This window comes from Pipistrellus kuhlii, unplaced genomic scaffold (genome assembly GCF_014108245.1).
Source record: "Pipistrellus kuhlii isolate mPipKuh1 unplaced genomic scaffold, mPipKuh1.p scaffold_m20_p_6, whole genome shotgun sequence".
Taxonomy (NCBI): Eukaryota; Metazoa; Chordata; class Mammalia; order Chiroptera; family Vespertilionidae; genus Pipistrellus; species Pipistrellus kuhlii.
The window spans coordinates 54,944,264-54,962,560 of NW_023425562.1; the positions used below are offsets into that span (position 1 = coordinate 54,944,264).

General features: G+C 53.7%; 2 protein-coding genes across 2 annotated transcripts; one reads left to right on the forward strand and one right to left on the reverse strand.

The window, feature by feature from the left end:
* Positions 1-691: 691 nt before the first annotated feature.
* Positions 692-9,240, reverse strand: REM1 (RRAD and GEM like GTPase 1). The gene is made up of 5 exons (XM_036419219.2): positions 9,115-9,240; positions 7,413-7,779; positions 6,320-6,402; positions 2,685-2,886; positions 692-1,455 (listed from the first exon to the last, which is right to left on the reverse strand). Exons 2-5 carry the CDS (start codon positions 7,753-7,755, stop codon positions 1,187-1,189), a joined length of 897 nt encoding a protein of 298 aa, XP_036275112.1. The 5' UTR covers positions 7,756-7,779; positions 9,115-9,240; the 3' UTR covers positions 692-1,186.
* Positions 9,241-12,547: 3,307 nt separating this feature from the next.
* DEFB124 (defensin beta 124) lies at positions 12,548-16,641 on the forward strand. The gene is made up of 2 exons (XM_036419220.2): positions 12,548-13,187; positions 16,437-16,641. The coding sequence occupies exons 1-2, from the start codon at positions 13,130-13,132 to the stop codon at positions 16,583-16,585; spliced, it is 207 nt and encodes a 68-aa protein (XP_036275113.1). The 5' UTR covers positions 12,548-13,129; the 3' UTR covers positions 16,586-16,641.
* The last annotated feature ends 1,656 nt before the right edge of the window (positions 16,642-18,297 follow it).

The window sequence follows — 18,297 nt, forward strand, 5'->3', positions numbered from 1 at the left end:
CCTGGGCATTTGCCCTGACTGCGAATAGAACCCGTGACCGCTTGGTTCCTAGGATGACACTCAACCCCTGAGCTACACCTGGCTGGCCTATTTTATTGATTTTTTACAGAGAGGAAGGGAGAGGGATAGAGAGTTAGAAACATCGATCAGCTGCCTCCTGTACACCCGCTACTGAGGATGTGCCTGCAATCAAGGTACATGCCCTTGACTGGAATTGAACCTGGGATCCTTCAGTCCACAGGCCGACGCTCCATCCACTGAGCCAAACCGGCTACAGCTCTATAGCTTTTAACACATTCTCCAAGAGGGCTGGATAATTGGGTGCCGACTCTAAACTGACAAGATGGAAGTCCTGGCCACTTCATGTACAGCAGCTGTGTGATCTTGAGCAGGAGCCTTCACTGGCCTGGGCCTCGGTTTTCTAATTACTGAACAGGGGTTGTGAAGGTTAGTGAATAGTTGTGACGTCTTGGTACACAGACAGCCCCCAACAAACACCAGCTATTGTATTGCCAGGAGGAGTGCTAAACTTCTTTCCAGATAACATTTCATGACTCTATCATCTATAAAAATGGTCTAATGAGAAACTGAGAAGTCACCACACTTGACTGTGGTTGTGCTCCAGTGTGTCTCCCTCAGAGACGGGGGCCGGGGCTGTGCCCAGCGGCTGGGAGAAGACCTGAACGCACAATACAGTTCCAATGACTTTATTGGCTGACCCCGACTCAGGCCAGCAGGTGGCCCCGTCTGGAGCCAGTGCAGATGGGAGGGCAGCAGGTGGGGATGCCCAGAGGAACCCCCATGAAGTCTGGGCATTCAGACGGGACATCCTTGTAGTCTGTGGTGTGTTTTTTGGGGGGGGCGGAGTGGGAAGACGGGGGGAGTGTTTCTGAGCCCGAGGATAAAGAAAAGTTGTTTTGTTTTGTTTTTTACAAAAAGACGCAAATCGTGTAAAAAAAAAAAAATCCCCTACTGTGTGCCGAGCTTGGCCTTCGGGCCCCATAGTCTGTACATCCATCGCTCCCCGTGGCCAAGGCGCCCCTGCAGCTGCGGCTCCGGGAGATGCTCTGGCCCACGGCGCGCGCTCCAGGTCTCTGCGCCTTGGCCCTCGGGGGGAGGGGGCCCTCACTCGGTGGCGTGGGCAGAGCGTGTGCCCCCTAGTGTTCACCGCCCTGGGCGGCGGGGCTCAGAGCACAGCCAGGTTGTGGCAGGACTTGGAGCGGGCCTTGAGCGCGCGGCGGCGGGCGCTGCGGGCCGTCAGGCGGGCCAGGAAGCGCCGCGCGCGCTGCCCGAAGCTGGCCCGCCGGCGGGGTGCGGGGGGCTCCCTGGGGCCCTCCCGGCGGCGCAGGCGCAGCTGGCGCACCACGCCCTCGAACAGCTCGGCCACGTTGTGCTGCAGGGCGGCCGAGGTCTCGATGAACTTGCAGTCGAACACCACGGCGCAGGCGCGTCCCTCTGGGCGGCGGGGACGGACAGACGGACAGGACAGACGGGCAGGCGTGGAGCAGGAGGAGGAGGAGATAAAGGGAGGAAGCGGATGTTCAGTCTGGACTGGGAGCGGTTTTTTTTTCTTTCCCAAAACATGGTGCCAGGGCACCCCCAGACAGAAGTCAGATCTGGCTTGGAGGAGGTAGTTCCCAGGCTAGTAGGAGCTGATCCTGGTGGCAGAATGGGGCTGGGAAGACAGGGGGGCTGGGGCTAGGTAGGGAAGAGTCTTGAATGCCAGGTAAGGAGTCTGATCTGATCTGAGAATGATCGGGGGAGAGATTCCGGTGCAGTAGGTTGGGGATGTGCTCTGGGAACCTGCATTTTAACAGAATCTCCTGGGATGGTGCTGCGGAGTTTGAGGTCTGCTCACAAAGCATTTGGCATTCTCTCTCCAGGATGCCCCTGGGCTGGAAGGCAGGGACCTGAGTTCCAGTCCTCAGCGGCTGGTGACCCAGTGGAACTAGCTTCTTCTCTCTGGGTCTTAGATTCCATAGTTGTTGTTTTTTTAAGATTGCTCCCTGTGAGTAGGGCCATTTTTAGATCTTTATGAGTCCCATCGGATATGTCAAACATTAATACATTCCCCACCTCACTTTAAATACTATTTATATGTATCAGTAACTTACACGTTTTGGTTTGCAGTTGCTGGATGGCACGTTGTCATGTTTTATAGACAATTCAAGCTTTCTGAATTTTGAATCTATAAATTCTCGCTCTATTTTGCAGCTGATAAATGGAATTTTCAGGTCTCAATGGCTGAAAAGCCTGTAGAACTAGGCCTATCAGGCCTGGGGGATAAAATGTCTCTGACGAAGGACATGGGAGCGCAAACGGGAATTTTTAAGCAAAGAAGTGACAAGGTCAGATCTGGTTCTGGGAAGCTGTGGCAGCTGTTGAGGAGAACTGACTAAGTGGGGATATAGAATTAGCGTGGGGGCTGTCCCAGGCTGATGTGGGAAATAGTGAAATTGAGGGGATGGGGTGAAGGGACGGTGGGGTTAAGGGAGGATTTCGGGACTGGTTTGGGGGAGTGTGAGAGGACACAGGCATGGTCCCTAGCCTTCAGGCAGGGGCAAAGAGATGCAGAATGGGGGTGGTAGGTGGCAGGCAGTCCCTGAGATGAAGACACCGGAGGAGGAACAGTGACCGTGGGGCTGAGAGGAGTGGGGAGGAGGAGGCTGGACCCGAGGGCTCACCTTCCACAGAGACTTCCCGGCAGCGCGCCAGGTCCGCCTTGTTGCCCACCAGGATGATGGGCACGTGGTCCGCCTGGTGTGTGCGCCTCAGCTGAATGCGGAGCTCAGAGGCGCTCTCGAAGCTGCCCCTGTCTGCGATGGAGTACACGATGACGTAGGCGCTGCCCACCTGCAGGCAGGACTCCTGGCTCCAGCTCTCATCCTGCAGGGGAGGGACCGGCCCATCCTCAGAGGTTACTAGGCCTCGGCTGAGAAAGGAAGGGGCTGGGATGGTTTAATGGGTGGGATGGAGCTAAGGTTTACACCGGCTGCCCCAGCCGGTTTGCTGTTTAGCTGTCCTGGCTTTGCCTGTTTAGTGGATTCAGGCATATCAGACAGCTCATTTGGTCTTCTGCAGTCTCCTCAAAAGAGAAAAGAGGAAGGGAGAGAAGTGAGAATGGAGGCTGATTTCAAGGGAAGACATTTTCAAGACGGTTCTAAAGAGATGAAGGAGCAACTGTGGGGTGTCAGGATAGGGGGTGGGAGAGGCACAGGTCATTTTAGAAAGTGGAGTACTTGCAAGTTTTTTGACCAAGGAAAGGGAAGAACTGGGATGATTTTGATACTCCATGTTGGAAGGTGATCTGTTGTCAGGGACAGCACTCGGACTGGACCACCTGGGTAACAGCTTTATAAGACACAGTTCTTGGCCTCCAAAGGCTCCTGGTCTGGGAGGGAGGCTGTGGAAATGGAGAGTGATAATGCACCGTGGGAAGTACCCATGTGAAAGTAGCTGGAGAAGCCATGGGGGTGCGGGAAGGAGGCCAGGAGAACTCTACCTGGCGGGGCGTGGGAGGTTCACCGTGGACCTGTGAGTGGGATTTGAAAAGATGAGCAGGTGGACCAGGAGAGAAGTGAGAGGGTCAGGAGTCGGAAATATTGAGTGTGATGGAAGAATTGTGTGTGAGGGGGAAAGAAGCCAGAAAACTTATCTGATAACCAAGTAAGACAGATGAATAGAAAAGCATCAGTTCCATTGTCAACAGCACTGTCAAAGGGGGTGAGTTTTCAAGAGCCCCTCAATCTTTCCTCAGGTCAAATAACAGTGGGCCGAGCCAGACAGTTGTAGGTGCTCATTCTGGATTTTCAGCCTTGACTATGGACAGGCCCCTGCCTCTCTCCGGGTCTCAGTTTTCTCATCTGTTGAATGAGATGGTGAGTCTTGACCATTCATTCATTCACTGCACAAATATTTATGAAGAATGGGTAGGATCACAAAAGCCAGTTGCTGCATGGATTGGTGGGTAAGAATCCCTTGGGATGTGATTTTAAAATAGAGATTCCAGGATTCTACTTATACACGTTCTTATTCGTGAGGTCTGGGGTGAGGCCTGAGGATTTGGTTTTTAATTCTCTCCAGGTGACCCTGATGGTTAGATACTAGTGAGTGAGCACGCTACTGGGTGAGCCAAAGGTCCACCCAGTCCTCTCGGATTCTGCCTCTCTGACTAGCCCAGTGATGGAAGGAATGGAAGCTGCTACAGTATTGGCCCTGTTTGGGAGCTGCCTTCACGGTCACTGACCAGGGACACTGGTTCAGTTATTTTATTTCACCTGTAGGAAAACCAAGGGCCAGAGAAGAGAAAACTTTCTCGTGGCCAAGCAGAGCGCTGGGCACAGAATCCCAGTCCCTGCTTCTAGGCCAGTACTCTTCCTCCTCCGTCTCCCAAATGGAACTTCCACGCTGATCACTCTTAATCCACGGGACTCTGCCCCATCGGATCCTCAAAGGAGCCTCTCCCTGACCAGCATCCAAAATAACAGCCCCTCCCTTAGCAGCCTGTGAGCTCCATGGGGCCGAAAACATGCCTGCCTTATTCACTGCTGGGTCTCCAGTGTCCTGGCCCATGATATATACTCAAAAGTGCTTTTGCTTATTTTGCTTTTTTGTTTGTTTGTTTTGTTTTTATCCTTACCCGAGGATATTTTTCCATTGATTTTAGAGAGAGTGGAAGAGCGAGGGAAAGAGAGAGACATACTGATGTGAGGGAAACACATAGTTGGTTGCCTCCTGCACGTGCCCTTGACCAGAATCAAACCGGGGACCCTTTGGTCCACAGGCTGGTGCTCTATCCACTGAACCAAACCAGCTGGGACAGCAAGTGTTTCCCAACGAACAAATGGGTGAACCTCAGCGGGAGTTTCAGAAGGTGACGCTCCCTGGGGAGGAGAGGGGCCCTCCTAGGGCACAGAAGTGCAGGCTGTGGGTTCCTACAGACCTGGGATTGAATCCCACTTGCTGAGAGCTTTGGGCATATTACTTAGCCTCTCCGAGCTCCCAATTCCTCATCGAGGAATAGGGCTCAGAAGCACACGCACTGTATAATTTTTGTCTTGGCTGAATGTCATACTACCGGTATATGTCCAATTTTTATCACAGGGGCTGACACTTAGGAAGAGGGTGCTACGTAAATGCCAGCTGCTGTCAAGAGCATCATCATCATCATCATTATGTTCATTTGGACCCGGGTTTCCTTTTATGCTTGTTAAGAAGAATCGGCTACACAGCTCCTTCATCCCCGGCCTTCGGGCTTGTCACTGGAGCTGTCAGCCATGTTTGTCAATCACCCAGCACTGCCTTCCTAACCCCCCTGTGGCCAGGCCCTCCCCGAGTTTTAGGGGAGGAACCTACTCCTTAGAGAGATGGAATCTCAGGTGATTTTTTAGATCCTTCTCTTTGCTTGGTTGTATTTCTTCAGAATTCTGTGGTGAGCATGTCCTATTTGTACAGCAAGAAAAACAGAAAACTCAAACAAGATAAGAAAAACATAACAGGGACATGGCCCTGCCTGCTGCTCTCTTCCTGCTCGAGAAGGGGCTGGGGAAGGACACCCTTTGGTCTCTCTTTCCCCTAGCTACTAAATTGTAATGAGCAAGAGTTGTCATTATTTATGATTCTTCACCCATGTTCATGCTCAAAACTGCTCAAGTCTCTGAAGCTGCATAAGAACTTAAAGAAAACAAACGGTAAAGAAGGCAGGAATGATCAACCCATTTATCAGGTGAGAAAACTGAAGCTCAGAGCAGGTTAAGTCAACTGCACAAAGCTACACAACGGGTAAAAAAAAGAAAGGGGGCCTTGGCCAATTCGGCTCAGTGGATGGAGCTTTGGCCTGCGGACTGGGGATTCCTGGATTCGGTCTGGTCAAGGGCATGTGCCTTGATTGCGGGCACATCCCCAGTGGGGAGTGTGCAGAAGGCAGCTGGTCGATGTTTCTCTCTCATCGATGTTTCTACTCTCTATCCCTCTCCCTTCCTCTCTGTAGAGAACCAATGAAGTATATATTGGGAAGGAAAAGGAAAAAAAAAGGGGGGGGGGGTTTGAACCTCAGACATTTTGATGCTAAATTCAGTGCTCCTTCCTCTGCACAAGGTAGGTGGGTGGGGTGGGATGAGGGGCTAAAAGGAGGGGGCGGCTTGCAGGGGAAGAGGCACTCCCTGGCATGGCTGCGGGAGGGGACCAGCGGAGTGAGAACAGGAGGTGAAGGTCAGGAGGGTCTGTCTTTGGTTGGAAAGGCTGCTGAGGAGCTGTGGGTGTTGGAGGGTCTGGTACGAGGCTCAGCACCCATCTCCTCAGCACCCATCGTGTGCCATACCAGTTTCTCAGCCTCCCAGGTGTCCATGACCAGCAGGGTGGTGTCTTCGCCATCCACGGTGAGCGTCCTCTCGTACACGTCCTCTGTAATGGAGGGAAGAGCTGGGTCTCAGTGCGGGCCTGGGGAGGATGTGGCTCCCAGCCCCTCTTTATGGTCACTGCACCCCCTCTACTTCTCCTTGAAGTGTTCACCACACCCGTGTGATGCCTGCTTCTCCTGATAGGTCAGAAGCTCTGGGAGGAGGAGCCCATTTCTCCCATGCTGCCAGCAGAGTATGAGGCACACAGTAGGTACTGAGACAGCGATGGTGGTGGTTGTTATTGCCAACTGAACGGGTGTGGGGTGGTGGGGTTAAAGTTGGGATGAGAATTCTCCAGTCCTGCTCTGTCCCTGGCTTACTGTGTCCTTCAGGCAGGTCATGTCATCCTCTCTGGGCCTCAGTCTCCCCATTTGTCACACCTACAGGTGCACATATGCACACCACTCGCACGGGTTCTCACTCTTAGAGAGGCAGAGCCTGGATTAAGGGCCTGGCTAGAGTGTCCCCGCCTTCTCTCTGCTTTTAACTAACTCCCCACCCCCTCACCCTCGTCCTCTCAGCCAGTCCTGCAAACACCTATCTTCGTTTCCTCTGGCCTTTCCCCATCCCCCATCATCCTAGGGCACCTGCTCACTGCATCTCCTGGGAATACAGGTGCCCAGGGCCCAGAACTGGGCATCCAGGAGTCTCCGTTTTGGGCAGGATTTTAGTTTTGCCACAGGGTGTGGTGGCCATGGGTTGTTATCTGTGGAGCTGGGTGATCCGAGAGTCCGGGGAGAGCTGGGGCTAGGGGTTTCTAAGCGAGGTGGAAGCCCACCATCTCTTTATACTGAGTCTCAAGCCCACATCTCTCACCCATGAACGCTGGCAACATTCTCACTATTCAAGGAATCCCTCTCCCACAGCCACGGTGCAGGCTGTGCCCTGCGAGACTCTTGGGGCACATTCCCATCATGGTCTGTGAGTGACGCCCTAGGAGCGGAGCAGCGCCTGAGTTGGACAGCCTTGTGCCCTCCATCCCGCCTCTGGCCGCATCCCAGCCCGTGTCCCTACCTCCCAGCTGTTCGTGGAGCTCCCGCTCCTGCTTCCCTGCGAAGAGGCTGGCCAGGCTGGTCTTCCCCACGCCGGGGTCCCCCAGCAGCACCACGCGGTACAGGGCCTCCCAGGAGCCTTCGGAGTCGCTGGAGTCAGAGGACCAGCCGTCGGGGGCAGGCTTAGGTCGCTGGGTGGGAGGGTTGAGGGAGGCCGACTGGCCCAGCGGGGGGTGCCCGGATGGTGTGGAGGTGGAAGGTGCCGCGCTCAGGCCAGGCTGGCGGCCCCGGGGGGACAGGGGCAGCGGGGTGCTGGCTCGCCGTCGCAGGGGCGTCTTGGCTTCCTGCTGGGTGTTTAGTGTCATCCTCGGGAGGGGGCCTTCCTCCTTCTGTGAGCGAGAAGGGCAGTGGGCGGTGAGCAGGAGCTGCGGGCCCCCTCTGCAGGGCCCTGAGGCGGCTTCCTCTGAGCCCTCTGGTCCAAAGGGGAGGAGCGGAGGCCTCCCTCCTTGGGGGAGGGAGGAGGTGGGGGCTTTCCGGCTTCAGGACCAGGGTCTGCCTGGGAGGGGGAGGTGCAAGCTGTGCACATCCGTGTATGCACGCCCAGAGGGTGAGGTAGCAAGCTGTGCACACACATGTCCGCACACCCAGAGGGAGACTGTGCAAGCTGTGCACATCCGTGTATGCACGCCCAGAGGGTAAGTGTGCAAGCTGTGCACACACACACACACACACGTACACACACCCAGAGGGTGAGGTTGCAAGCTGTGCACACACATGTCCGCACACCCAGAGGGAGAGTGTGCAAGCTGTGCACATCCGTGTATGCACACCCAGAGGGTGAATGTGCAAGCTGTGCACACACATACACGAACACACACACACGTACACACACCCAGAGGGTGAGGTTGCAAGCTGTGCACACACGTGTACACACACCCAGAGGCCGGTTCCTGTGCCTTGAGGATGATCCCCTCCCCCAGGACACTCGGACAGCGGAGGGGCAGCGGCGAGGTGGTGTCCACATGAGCACGTACACTCTGTGGACAGAGACCTGCCTCTCCCACTCAGGACACGAGACTCAAGGTCTGAAAGGGTATGCACTGCCCGGGGCGCCCCTTCCCATAGGCCTCTCCCCCGCGGGGGGTAGGTTGGGGGGTGAGGAGGAGGGGTCAGGGCCCCGGGGAGGGGTCACTTCCGCTGCCCCGCCTCAAGGGGGCCGCGGAGGAGGCGGGGGTGGGTGGGCTGGGACTGGGAGCGCACGGGGGTCTGGGGGTTCCCTCCGCGGTAACCCGAGCGCCCCGGCGCCATGGGAACGCGTGCCGGCCCGCCCCCTCCGTGAAAAATTCAGCAGCCGCTGGGCTGGCGCTGCCTCCGGGGCTGTTGGGGGGCGGGGGCTCCGGGGCTGCGGGGTTCCAGGATCGGGCCGGGACAGGGTCCTGGCGGGGCGGAGAGGGGACCTCCAGGGCCGGGGTGCATGTGCCATTCCCCGAGTCCCCACTTGCCCAGCTCCGGGCCCTGGTGGTGAGTCCCCTGACCCGGGCGGGGGGGCGGGGGTGTTCTGGTCCGGGGCTCCCCAGCCCTCTGGGCCCCGGTTGGAAGGTTCCTCACCCCTGGGGTGCGAGTTCGAGGCCCCCCGCGCCCCGCCGGCCCGCAGAGCCCCCCATGCAGGCGCCGGCGCACTCCGCTCCAACTTGGCCAAGTTGGCGGCGGGCCGGCGGCCTTACCTGGGCTCCGGGAGGGGTCCGGGGCCCCCGGCCCGCGGCTGCCGGGCGCTCCAGGCTGTCCCTCCGCCTCGGCGCAGCCCCTCCGGCCCGGCCCGCCCGCCGCCCCGCGGGGAGGAGCCGCCACCCGCCCCGTCCGCCCCGCCCCGCGGGACAGCCCGGGTCCGCCCCGAGCCCGCCGCCCAGGGAGCCACCCGGGTCAGCGGCCGCCTCCCGCCTTGGTCCGGGGCGGGCGCGGCAGGGCCGGGGCGGGGGGCCGGAGAGAGGAAGGAAGCGGGTCTGGGTCCTCGGGGCACCCACAGCTTCCCACGCCTGCCATGGGGCGCCCCGACAGCCTGGGTCCTTACAAACTCCACTCGGGGAGCTGGTTGGAGGTTCGGAACCCCAGGCCCCACCCGGGCAGATTCCGCAGTGCGGGAGGGGTCCGGGGTCTGCGTTTTAAACAGGCGCCCCAGTGATCCCGGTGCAGGGCGCGGACTCCGCTCCCAGAGGCTCCGCTTTGCACGAGGAGAGTGAATGTGGGAAGGCGGCGCGGGGCGGAGGGGCGTCCGGGAAGCCCCGCACCGGGGAGATCTGAATGTCTCACTGTGGCAGCATTCACTCCTCACTCACTCACTCCCCAATTCTGGGTGAAGCGCGCTAGGAAGCCAGGGCTGCCCTGACCCTGGAAGCATGGCCTCCACTCCCCCATCCATATTCACTGAGCACCGGTGCCCGGCTGGTCTGAGCAGCTGCAGACCTGGGTCCGCCTGGCTCAGCGGGGAGGGAGAGTGTGCACCTTATGTTATCCTCTGCCTGGGTTCGTGGCTCATCTAATCCCCACGCAACACTGAGGAGGAACATGCCCAGGCTCACCTGGGCCCGCGCCTCAGGAGCCTCTCAGCCTTCTTCTTTTTCCTATCTCGGGTCCATAGCTTTTTAAATTTAATTAAATTTTATTTTTTTAATTGATTTTTTTTTACAGAGAGGAAGAGAGAGGGGTAGAGAGTTAGAAACATTGATGAGAAAGAAACATCGACCAGCGGCCTCCTTCACAACCCCCACTGGGGATGTGCCTGCAACCCAGGTACATGCCCTTGACCTGAATCGAACCCAGGACCTTTCAGTCTGCAGGCTGACGCTCTATCCACTGAGCCAAACCGGTTTCGGCTCGGGTCCATAGCTTTAAAAAAAATCTTTTCTTTCCCAGGCATGTAGGCGGAGGATAGAGACACCGTGGTCTTGGTTATAGAGGAGACCTTGGCTGTGGGGAAGGGAGTTCGGCCACCCCCGGGCCAGGATCTGAGCTCCTGGGGAGGGTGCTTCCGCGTAGGTGAGGAGGGACGGGAACAGGTATGTGTGTGAGGCCGGGGACGGGCTGTACCTGTGGGTGGGGCGCGTGGTCCTGGCTGAAGGGGTCCAAGTGTCCGGCTCAGGACAACACCCACAGCGGCGGGGCCTTCACGCCCGGCTTCCTTCTGTGGTCTGGCCCTCTGGGCTCTCCTTCCCCACCTACCAGATGGGCTGGGAGTGGTGCAGCCATACGTTGTCTGGGAGTGAGGCAAGTGTGAGTCCCAGCTCCACTCTGTTCTTTGGATTTGGTTTCTTTCTTTCTTTTTTCAAATTCTCGCCGGAGGTGAGGATGGAAGGTGGGGAGGCCCTCACCCAAGGATATTCTTTTCCATTGATTTCCAGAGAGACTGGAAGGGAGGGAGGAGGGAGAGAGAGAGAAAAACATCAACGTGAGAGAGACACATTGATTGGTTGCCTCCCACAGGTGGAGCTGGGGGACCCGCAAGTGCATGCCCTTGACTGGAATCGAACCCTCTAACTCTTTGCCTGTGCTCTAACCACTGAGCAACCCGCCAGGGCTGGATTTCTGTTTCTTTATTTAAAACTCTAATCTGCAAGTATTTGGTAACAGAAGATGATCTGACTTTGGGTGGTAGATACACAATGCAATATACAGGTTATGTATCATAGAAATGTATACTTGAAGCTTATATGACCCTATTAACCAATGTCACACCAATAAATTTAATAAAATAAATAAATAAATTAAAGCCCTAGCTGTTTTTTGCTCAGTGGATAGAGTGTCAGCCTTCGGACTGAGTCGTCCCTGATTCAATTCTAGCAAAGGACACATGCCTGTTTTGCGGGCTCCATCCCCACTAGGGGGCGTGCAGGAGGCAGCCGATCAAGGATTCTCTTTCATCATTGATGTTTCTATCACGTTCTCCTTCTCTCTTTCTCTCTGAAACCAATAAAACAAATATAATAAATAAATTAAAAAAATAAAGGGAAAAAATAAAACCGAAATCCAAACAGGTTACACTTTGCTATAAAACTTGCAGTGGTCTACAATAGAAAAGCCTGAACTGGCTGTTCCAGGCCCATTGTAACTAAAAGCAGGGCAAGGGGTTAGTGTGGTGGTGCAGGTGGGGTGGTGGGAGAGGTGAAAGGTCTCGAAAAAGTTAAAAAAAAATTTTTTTATTTCAAATGTACATGACAGTGAGAGAATAATACAAGATACGACTCGAGCTTTTAAAAACCATTGTATAATGGACAAATGGAAACATGCAAACATACAGAACAATGTAATGTTGTGAGTTTTAAAAAGAAGCTGTCCTTTCAGGGTCATTTCTAGTCTCCTCTCAACAAACTCCTTGCTCTGGCCATGCCCCACACTTCAGGCACATCATGTCTCTTCTGCCTGGAATACTTTCCTCTCCTCATCTTTCAAGATGCAACTCAGATGCCTGTGTCCCAGACGCTGTTCTGAGCCCTGTACACATACGATCTATCTCCGGGGTTCTCAGACGTTAGCAATATGCTCGGATCAGTCGGAGGGCTTCTTACGCCACAGCTTGCTGAGACCCACTCCCGAGCTTTTGATTCAGTAGGTTTGGGGAGAGATTGAGAATTTTCACTTTTAACAAGCCCCAGGTGTTTCCTGCTGCTCTCTTGCGTGTCTGGGTGCCACACTTTGTGTTGTTATTATTTTAAATATATTTTTATTAATTTCAGAGAGGAAGGGAGAGGGAGACAAAGAGAGAGATAGAAACATTACTACTGAGAATCATTGATTGACTGCCTTTTGGAAGCCCCATACTGGGGATTGAGCCTGCAACCTGGTCATGTGCCCTGACCGGGAATCGAACTGTGACTTCCTGGTTCATAGGTTGATGCTCAACCATTGAGCCACACCAGCCAGGCCACACTTTGTATTATTTTGTTTAATCTTCTAAATCACATGTGTCAAACACAAGGCCCGCGGGCCAAATCCGTCCCGCCAGGCCTTGCAATGTGGCCCGCACCGCGCTGTCATCACTGCACTCCGCTGCGTTTCCATCACAATGACAGTTTATGACTGTTCAGTAAACCATTTGGCCCGCGATTTAGGCTGGATTTTAGATTTTGGCCCCTTCTCTGATTGAGTTCGACACCCCTATTCTAAATGAGTTAGGTAACAATGACTCTGTCTGGGGGGAGCTATTAGTCTTCTCATTTCCTGCATGGGCCTGAGTGCATGCTGTTTGGACAGCTCAGGGGGTTCTGCTTTCACCTCCTTGGCTTCCGGAAGGGACTGCTCCCTGCAGTTAGCTTTGCATGGGGGCTTGTGATCTTTCCTAGATGATAGCCCGGGGCTCAGAGAGGCTGAGTGCCTTGTCCAAGGTGTCACAGCAGTTAGAGGGAGTCGCTGGCATTGAAGCAGGTCTCTGAAGCCAAGGCTCCCCCTCCCCCTCAGTGGGGAAGCTGTCCAGTTTCTGACCCCAGACATTGCTTCAGGAAATTCTGTCCCCAGTGTCAGAGCTCAGCAACCTCTGGCAGGTGTGTCCAGCCAGTTCCCCACGTCGCTGGCGGAGGTCCAGCTGCATCCTGAGACCACAGGCCTCAGACGCCCACGTACGTCTCCCGCGGCCCACACTCTGACCTTGATCTGCAACTGAATAAAGGCTGGGCCCCGGCAGCCGGGCTGGGTGGGCTGGCTCCTCTCCTCCGTGTTCTCTCCCCAGGGGCCTCCCCGCAGCCTGTGGCCATGACACAGCTGCTGCTGCTCATCGTGTTTCTCCTGGTCCTGGGCCACGTGCCTCCAGGTAACATCGTGTGTGTGTGTGTGTGTGTGTGTGTGTGTGTGTGTATGTGTAGAAACAAGGAGTAGGTTCTCAGCTCCTGGGGAGCAAAGGGGACCTGGACTAGTGTTTAAATTCTGGTCCCATCACTGGCTTTCTGGGCAGCTTAGAGTGGGCTGTTAGATCAGCCTGCACCTCAGTTTCCTAATCTTTAAAATGAGATTCACTCAACAAATGTTCATTTGAAAAGTATTTACTATGTGCCAGGTTCAATCCCCACTAGGGGGCGTGCAGGAGGCTGTGGATCCAGTAGTGAGAGAAAGCATGGAGTTGATATGTTAGTTAGTGGAGACAGGAAATGACCAAAGAAGCATGTACTGTTTCAGGTGGTCATAAGGGCTAAGAAGGGGTTAGTGTGGTGTGTGCATGGGGTGGTGGAAGAGCTGAAAGGTCTCTGATATGTTACTCTTTTTAGCTTTTAGTTCAAATGTAACTGAAATAATAAAATCAGGAGCACGTGAGCTTTACAGAACCTTTTATTATGAAAAAATGTAAACACGCAAAAATAGAGAATGATGTAATGATGTGAGTTTAAAAAGAAATCCTTTTGAGAAAAATTCAAACCTAAGTCTAAAAACATGGTCTAGAAAACTCCCCGTATCCATTACCCAACCTCAACAATTATCAACTTGAACCAACCCTGTTTTGTTGTTCACTTGCCCCTTCTGCCCAGTGAATTATTTTGAAGTAAATTTCAGATCTCTTATCATTTTAGATAAGGTGGGTTTGAGCAATGATCTGACTACAGTGAGAACACAGCAGGCTTCTGATGAACGTTGTTTGGTTATAAGGCTGATGAAGTGCTTGTATATATCAATTAGCCTGTGGTAAACTTGGGGTCTTTATACATTTCATTTAAAGTCACAGAACCTATTGATGATGTTAAGTGAGGACTTACTATATAAGGATGATCGTCCCAGACAGAGGGAGCAGCAAGGATGAAGGAGGCAGGAGGGCAATAGATGATAGGTAGGTAGGTACCATATATATATATATATATATATATATATATATATATATATATATATATATGGAGAGAGAGAGAGAGAGAGAGACAGAGAGAGAGAGAGAGAGAGAGAGAGAGAGAGAGAGAGAGAGAGAGAGAGAGAGAGAGAGGTTTCAGGAGCAGTGAGGAGGCCAGTGTAGCTGGAGTGGGAGCACAAGAAGAAAAGCGAAGGGAGATGAAGTCAAAGGAAGAAATAGCAGATCATGTCGGAGAAAATAGCGGCTGTATATATTTTCTCCTACATGATCTGGAAGGTTGGAAGGTTGAAAGGTGATGATGTGTTAACAGTAGTTGTTGTAGGAACTGCCTTCAGCTGGCAGTCAGGGTCTTGGGTTCTGGTACCAGCCCCACCACTTACTGGGTCAGGAAAGTTGGGCAAGTCACTTCCTTCTTTATCTGTAAAATGAGAGGGTTGGCCTAGAATGAGCCTTGGTTGCTTGAACTCGCTCAGCTGCCATTCTGATAAGCTCACTTGCCATTTACTGAGTATTCACTGCCTGCCAGCCACTGTGCTAAAACGACCAAAGCCCCATCACTGCCCTCTGAGGGGGATGCACAGATGAGGAGTCTGAGGCCCAGGCCCCGCGGCTGGGAAATGGCAGAGCTGGAATTTGGACCCAGAAGGTCTGAGCTGGGTGCACACCACACCGTTAAGCAGCACAGCACAGATCCTCTTCGGCGTGTGGGTTCTCTGCCTCACGGAGATTTTGAGATCAGCGCTGCATCATTCTAGGTTCTCTACCTTGGCAGAGAAAGGATGGGCTGGTCGACAGGGCCGAATGACACCCGTGGGTGTCGTGGGAGGATTCTGTGGAATCTCTTGTCACTCAGGGAGCGGCACTTCTCCCCTCCCCCTCCCATTCAGCCCCAGTTCTTCTGATGTGTAGAAATATCGCGGTAACAGGCAGGCCTTGTGGGAGTGGTCCTCCTCCCTTCCCACTCTCCCACACCCACCCTGATTGGCAATTCGGCACCCATGGCTTCCCAGCGGGCCCTAACCACCTCTCCGCCGGTGCCTCCTGTTCGCTGACTGAATAAAGGCAGGTGCTTCCCCGCCCGCTGCTGTGACCAAAGACCCTCGGAGAGGAGAGGGCACGGGTCCCAGTCCCCCAAAGCCTCGCCCTCTTTGGAAACTCCTTCACTGAATTTTAATATTAAACAGGTCCGTAAGTGTGTGAGGCAGGTAGTGTTAAAGGCTATGCGTTTGGATTCTGGAGCCAGATGGCCTGAGTTTGAATCCTCGCTCTGCTCCTTCATGGCCGTGTAACCGTGGGAAAAGCTGTGCATCTTTCTGTGCCTCAGTTTCCTTAACTGTATAACAGGGGCTGTTATACAGTTAAGGAAAGACCAACTACAATAATACAGTGTTACTTTGAAAAGTGCTTAAAGTATACGTGGGGTGTGGATTAATCTGGACAAGAAATTGGTCTCTAACTTATAACCAGCAGCCTAACTTGTGACCTGTGGGCTAAGCTGAACTGAGATCTGTGATCTAAATTGTAACTGTAGTTGTCTCTGGTAGTCTAGCCCAGTGGTCGGCAAACTGCGGCTCGCAAGCCACATGCGGTTCTTTGGCCCCTTGAGATTTTAGCAAAGGCCAGCTTAGGAGCACCTTAATTAAGTTAATAACAATGTACCTGCCTATATAGTTTAAGTTTAAAAAATGTGGCTCTCAAAAGAAATTTCAATCGTTGTACTGTTGATATTTGGCTCTGTTGACTAATGAGTTTGCCGACCACTGGTCTAGCCTGTTATCTCTAGTCTAACCCTTGACCTGTGGTCAGAGCTCATGTACTGTGGCCTAACTTATGACGTGTAGGCTGCACTGCGGCCAGTCATCTAACAAATGAGTAGAAAGCGAACTGGTAACTTATTATTATTTTTAAAAAATATATATTTTATTGATTTTGTACAGAGAGGAAGGGAGAGAGATAGAGAGTTAGAAACATCGATGAGAGTCATCATCCATCAGCTGCCTCTTGCACACCCCCTACTGGGGATGTGCCCGCAACCACGGTACATGCCCTTGACCGGAATCGAACCCAGGACCTTTCAGTTCCCAAGCCGACGCTCTATCCATCGAGCCAAACCGGTTTCGGCCGAACTGGTAACTTACGATCTAACCTGAGCCCTGTGGACTCATTGTGGTCAGTGGCCTCACCTGTGACCCCGGGCTCTTCTGTGACCTGTGGCCTTCCTCTTCGCAGGGAGAAGTGAGTTCAAGCGGTGCTGGAACGGCCAAGGAGCCTGCCGGACCTACTGCACCCGGCACGAAACCTTCATGCACCTGTGCCCGGACGCCTCCCTGTGCTGCATCCCCTATGGCGTTAAGCCTGCGGCGGCCCACAAGCCATAAAACGTGGAGCTGGTTCTGGGGCCGGCACACTCGCTCTTCATAAAACACGTGCTGCCGTTGTGTCCTCTTGCTGCTTGCTCACCGCCCTCTGCCCCCACCTCCTCCGGGGCTGGGGAGGGCAGCGCGGGGCGGTCCATGATGTAGAAGAGATGGTGGTGGATGCCCATTGGAAATGGTGCTGGTCTTGCCTGTATCACATTCCCTCTGTCCAACTTGGGGGAAAAATTGCTCAATTTCTCTCAGCCTCCCCAGTCTTCTTGTCCATAAAGTGGGGATAATTATAATATAAGGAAATGAGAACTTTATAGAAGGACTGCAAGAAGAAAGGTAGAGTTCGTAATAGGAGTTCATTGAAATGATCACAAGAACTAACAAGAACGTGAGTTAATTATAATAAAATTTAATAGTAGAGTTAAAACCACATTTGTGGCATGCAGAACGAGGTGGTGCAGTAGGCTTGACTGGTAGATCCTACTGGGAGTGAAAGGACTTTTCTATGTTCCTTTATCTCCCGTCTTAGCATTTTAAGAGCCTGCCCAAGTAGGAAATAAGGATTTTATGAGAGCAGCGTTTTCACAGAAACAGGAGGAGAGATAGAAAAAAATGCTGCCCTCCCAGGCCCAGGGAACTGTGGGGACAGCAAGTCGGGGAGAAGCCAGGAGCCGAGTCGGGGAGGTGGGTGGGCAGACACGCATTCTAACCTTCCCGTGTCAGGATTGTGTTTGGCTGAGAAAACAGAAAAGCTAATTTTCAGGAACTTCTTTTTCTCACGTAAAAAATCTGGAGGACGAGAAGCCCAGGCTGGGTGGCTCCATTGGTTGAAGCGCTGTCCCTACACCAAAAGGTTGAAGGTTCAATTCTCAGTACTGGAGGCAATGGAGAGATGTTTCTTTCTCTCTGTGTTCGTTCTCGTTCTCTCTCTCTCCTCTCCTCTCCTCGTCCTCTCTCCCTCGTCCTCTCTCTCCCGCTCCCTCTCTCCCTCTCTCCCTCTCCACTCTCTCCTCTCCTCTCTCTCCCTCTCTCTCCTCCTCTCTCACCCTCGCTCCCTCTCTCCCTCTCTCCTCTCCTCTCCCTCTCCTCTCTCTCTCCTCTCTGCTCCCTCCCTCCCTCTCTCTCCTCCTCTCTTCTCTCTTCTCTCTCCTCTCTCTCCTCTCCCTCCTCCTCCCTTTCCTCTCTCCTCTCTTTTTCTCCTCCTCCCTCCTTCTCTCCCTCTCCTCCTTCCTCTCTCCTCTCTCTTCTCCTCCTCCCTCCTCTCCTCTTCCCTTTCCTCTCTCCTCTCCTTTATCTCCTCCCTCCTCTCCTCCGTCCCTTTTCCTCTCGCTTTCCTCTCCTCCTCTCTTTCTCTCCTCCTCCACTCTCCTCCTCCCTTTCCTCTCTCTCCTCTCTTTCTCCCTCCGCTCCTCCTCTCTCTTCTCTCTTCTCTCCTCCTCCCTCCTCCTCCCTTTCCTCTCTCCTCTCTTTTCTCTCCTCTCTTTTCTCTCCTCCTCCCTTTCCTCTCTCCTCTCTTTTCTCTCCTCCCTCCCTCTCCTCCTCCCTTTCCTCTCTGCTCTCTTTCTCTCCTCCCTCCCTCTCCTCCTCCCTCTCCTCTCTCCTCTCTTTCTCTCCTCCCTCCCTCTCCTCCTCCCTCTCCTCTCTCTAAAACATGCCCTCACATGAGGATTAAAAATAAAATCTGGAGGTAGGTAGCAACCATGTCAAAGCAAGCATCTCCG

Excerpts from the sequence above, each read along its gene's own strand:
- REM1 (XM_036419219.2), bottom strand. The coding sequence starts at position 7,755 with ATGACACTAAACACCCAGCAGGAAGCCAAGACGCCCCTGCGACGGCGA. Across the intron at positions 6,403-7,412 it reads GCTCCACGAACAGCTGGGAG|AGGACGTGTACGAGAGGACG; the intron begins GTAGGGACACGG and ends CCTCCATTACAG. Across the intron at positions 2,887-6,319 it reads CCTGGGAGGCTGAGAAACTG|GATGAGAGCTGGAGCCAGGA; the intron begins GTATGGCACACG and ends CCTCCCCTGCAG.
- DEFB124 (XM_036419220.2), top strand. The coding sequence starts at position 13,130 with ATGACACAGCTGCTGCTGCTCATCGTGTTTCTCCTGGTCCTGGGCCAC. Across the intron at positions 13,188-16,436 it reads CCTGGGCCACGTGCCTCCAG|GGAGAAGTGAGTTCAAGCGG; the intron begins GTAACATCGTGT and ends TCCTCTTCGCAG.